The sequence below is a fragment of the Rhinopithecus bieti genome, unplaced genomic scaffold (assembly GCF_001698545.2).
Source record: "Rhinopithecus bieti isolate Rb0 unplaced genomic scaffold, ASM169854v2 scaffold_10685, whole genome shotgun sequence".
In the NCBI taxonomy this organism is placed as follows: domain Eukaryota; kingdom Metazoa; phylum Chordata; class Mammalia; order Primates; family Cercopithecidae; genus Rhinopithecus; species Rhinopithecus bieti.
The window spans coordinates 962,613-966,529 of record NW_016806950.1 but is presented as its reverse complement, the minus strand read 5'-3'; the positions used below and the strand labels follow the sequence as shown (position 1 = coordinate 966,529).

The 3,917-nt window shown below is 45.8% G+C and overlaps 1 protein-coding gene across 1 annotated transcript in view; it reads left to right on the top strand.

The window, feature by feature from the left end:
* Positions 1-3,917, top strand: part of CWC25 (CWC25 spliceosome associated protein) — a 36,141-nt gene that overhangs the window by 18,867 nt on the left and 13,357 nt on the right. Inside the window, exon 3 of the mRNA XM_017879002.1 lies at positions 2,646-2,882. Within this exon, the coding sequence (XP_017734491.1) occupies positions 2,646-2,882 (237 nt within the window). The remainder of the gene's footprint in view (positions 1-2,645; positions 2,883-3,917) is intronic.

The following is a 3,917-nucleotide window of genomic DNA, read 5'->3' as shown; positions in this document are numbered from 1 at the left end:
CCGCCCGTCTCGGCCTCCCAAAGTGCTGGGATTACAGGCTTGAGCCACCGCGCCCGGCCAATTCTTAATTATAGACTACAGTGTTTCTCAGACTCATTTTTTTAATATGAAAAAAAAAATTCTAAAGGGTCTTGGGGCTGGGTGCGGTTGCTCACACCTGTAATCCCAGCACTTTGGGAGGCCAAGGTGGGCAGATCATGGGATCAGGAGATAGAGACCAGCCTGGCCAACATGGTAAAACCCCATCTACTAAAAGTATGAAAAATTAGCCAGTCTTGGTGGCATATGCCTATAGTCCCAGCTACTCGGGAGGCTGAGGCAGGAGAATCACTTGAACCTGGGAGGCAGAGGTTGCAGTGAGCCAAGATTGCACCACTGCGCTCTAGCCTGGGCAACAGAGTGAGACTTCGTCTGGGAAAAAAAAGAAAAAGAGTCATGGCTGTCCAGTGTTGGTTTAAATTATTCTTACTAAAAATGTCCAAGCATGCAGCTAGGAAAACATTCTTTATGCTCACAGTTGTTACATAGCCTCAAAAACAAGTATACACATTTAAAAAGTCATATTCAGGCTGGACGTGGTGGCTCACTACTGTAATCCCAGCACTTTGGGAGGCTGAGGCAGGAGGATCACTAGAGGCCAGTAGTTTGAGACCAGCCTAGGCAACATGGCAAGTCCCATCTCTATAAGCATTGAAAAAATGAAAATCAGGGAGGCATGGTGGTGCATCCCTGTAGTCCTAGCTACTTGGGAGGCTGAGGCAGGAGGATTTTGAGCCCAGGAGTTCAAGGCTTCAGTGAGCCGTGATTGCACCACTGCATTCCAGCCTGGGTGACAGAGTGAGACCATGTGTCTTAAAAAAAAAAAAAAAGGCCGGGCACGGTGGCTCACGCCTGTAATCCCAGCACTTTGGGAGGCCGCGACGGGCAGATCACGAAGTCAGGAGATCGAGACCATCCTGGCTAACACGGTGAAACCTTGTCTCTACTAAAAAATACAAAAAACTAGCCGGGCGAGGTGGTGGGCGCCTGTAGTCCCAGCTGCTTGGGAGGCTGAGGCAGGAGAATGGCATAAACCCGGGAGGTGGAGCTTGCAATGAGCTGAGATCCGGCCACTGCACTCCAGCCTGGGCGACAGAGCGAGACTCCGTCTCAAAAATAAATAAATAAAATAAAGAACAAAAAAGTCATATTCAAAAAACATTTAATTTCAGGTTATAGATAATACTGTCAATGAAACTACTTTCCTGCTTGCAGTGTGAATGTAGTGTTGGCTGCTTCCACGCATGCTCTTATGAATGTAGCCTGCCTTTACTGTCTGTGGTATGAGGGTTCCACTTTCTCACCACTTTTTGTCCCAGAACCCCAGGGAAATGTTTGTGTGGCATGATGCTGTGACTTAATTTGGCCCCTAGATGGCTGAGACCAGGGTTTATTCACTTGTGAATCCCAGATAGTTACCTAATGATTCATGTATTCAGTGTTTGGCTCTTTTGGCTTGAAAGTGTCAGTTACTCAGTTACCTCTGATTTTTTCCCATCATCCCCTCGAATGTGTAGTGTTACCGCTGGTGTCTGAGTGCCCACGAGCACCAAGATGCACAATCAATGCAACTGTGTATGTGGTCACCGAAATTGTTCTTGATAGTAAGATGGTGGTGTAGAATGTGCTTGTTCATTGTTTTAGGTCATCTTGGAAATGAAAGCAAAATATAAAGACCTTGTAAAGGAGACTTGAGCTCTGAGCTAAGATCCACACCCCACGTTGAGGAACACTGGTTTTCCTTATAAATTGCTTTACGTGTGTGAATATTCTCTCTCCATTCACTCATAAGCCTCATGAGGACAGGCACCATTTATTTATTTATTTGAGACAAGGTCTGGCTCCGTCACCCAGGCCGGAGTGCAGTGGCGTCATCTTACTGCAACTTCTGCCTCCCAGGTTCAAGTGATTTTCCTGCCTCACCCTTCCGAATAGATGGGATTACAGGCGCCCACCACCATGCCTGGCTAATGTTTTGTATTTTTAGTAGAGACCGGGTTTTGTTATGTTGGCCAGGCTAGTGTCGAACTCCTGGCCTCAAGTGATCCGCCCGCTTCAGCCTCCCAAAGTGGTGGAATTACAGGCATGAGCCACTGAACGTGACCCACACTATTTCTTTCTTTTTTTTTTTTTTTTGAGATGGAGTCTCGCTCTGTTGCTGAGGCTGGAGTGCAGTGGCGTGATCTCGGCTCACTGCAAGCTCCGCCTCCTGGATTCACGCCATTCTCCTGCCTCAGCCTCCTGAGTAGCTGGGACTACAAGGCGCCCGCCACCACGCCTGGCTAATTTTTTTGTATTTTTTAGTAGAGACAGAGTTTCACTGTGTTAGCCAGGATGGTCTCAATCTCCTGACCTCGTGATCTGCCCGCCTCTGCCTCCCAAAGTGCTGGGATTACAGGCACGAACACTGCACCCGGCCCTCGACCCACACTATTTTTTCATGCCGGCCACTGCCAGGGTGCTGTGTTTATTGCATGGTAGGTGCCAGTAGAATGAATTCTCTGATCAGCTGTGGTTCTCTCTCCCTTGTGTTCAGGTTTTATGTGTAGGTTTGCGGAAGTCTGCTTTTTAAATAAATTGTGTTTCTTTTTCTTCCCTTGAACCAGGAAAAAAGAAGAAAAGTTGGACTGGATGTACCAGGGTCCTGGTGGGATGGTGAACCGTGATGAGTACCTGCTGGGGCGCCCCATTGACAAATATGTTTTTGAGAAGATGGAGGAGAAGGAGGCAGGCTGCTCTTCTGAAACAGGACTCCTCCCAGGCTCTATCTTTGCCCCATCAGGTGCCAATTCCCTTCTTGACATGGCCAGCAAGATCCGGGAGGACCCACTGTTCATCATCAGGTACTAATGGGGGGCTGGGAAGGTGGTTTGTTACAGATGCTTTGAGACCCTGCTAAGGCGATTGATTCTCTTGCTTTACAGTTTTCCCTTCGCTTTTATCTGCCATATAAATGATTTGTTTCCATTTGGGCTTCCTGATGCTGGGAAGGAGGCTCTAGTAAGTGTGCCTGCCTAACCTAGGCCATATGCAAAGATACTGGCCAATGCACCAGCCCAGCTCTATTCATTTACCTTTGGCCCTTAAACAAAAATAGGAGTCAGAAACAAGGTGAAAAAGGTTGTCACCTTCTTAGAAGCTTGGGAATATGTGTAGTGCTGGCCAAGTGGGTGAACAGGCCTTCTTACCTACCCACATTTCTTTTTTCAGGTGGGGAGGGGAAGGGAAGAAGAACCTTCAAAAAGAAACTTGCAAATCTTACTTGAAACCCTAGTATGTAATATTAGAGTTGCAGTTTGGGTGCTAAATGAAGATAGACTGTGCATATTATTATTTATTTTAGTTTAGTTTGCATTTTAATTCTAGTATGTAAGATTCAGCGTTTAAATGTTTATTTTTTATTTGCAGTTTTTTTTCTTTTCTTTTCTTTTTTTTTTTTTTTGAGACGGAGTCTCGCTCTGTTGCCCAGCCTGGAGTATAGTGGCGCAATCTCAGCTCACTGCAACCTCCACCTCCTGGGTTCAAGTGATTCTACCTGCCTCAGCCTCCCAAATAGTTGGGATTACAGGTGCCCACCACCACGTCCGGCTAATTTTTGTATTTTTATTAGAAATGGGGTTTTGCCATGTTGGCCAGGCTGGTCTCCAACTCCTGACTTCAGGTCATCCGCCCACCTCGGCCTCCCTAAGTGCTGGGATTACAGGCATGAGCCACCATATCTGGCCTATTTACAGTTTTTCTTTTGCAAATTCTCTTTAAAGTTATTTATCTTAACCATATCCTGGAATAAAACAAAAGAAAAAAAAGTTATTTATCAAAGATATTGTATAGGTTGCAAATATTTTGTCCCTTTTTTTTTTTTTTTTTTTTTTTTTTTT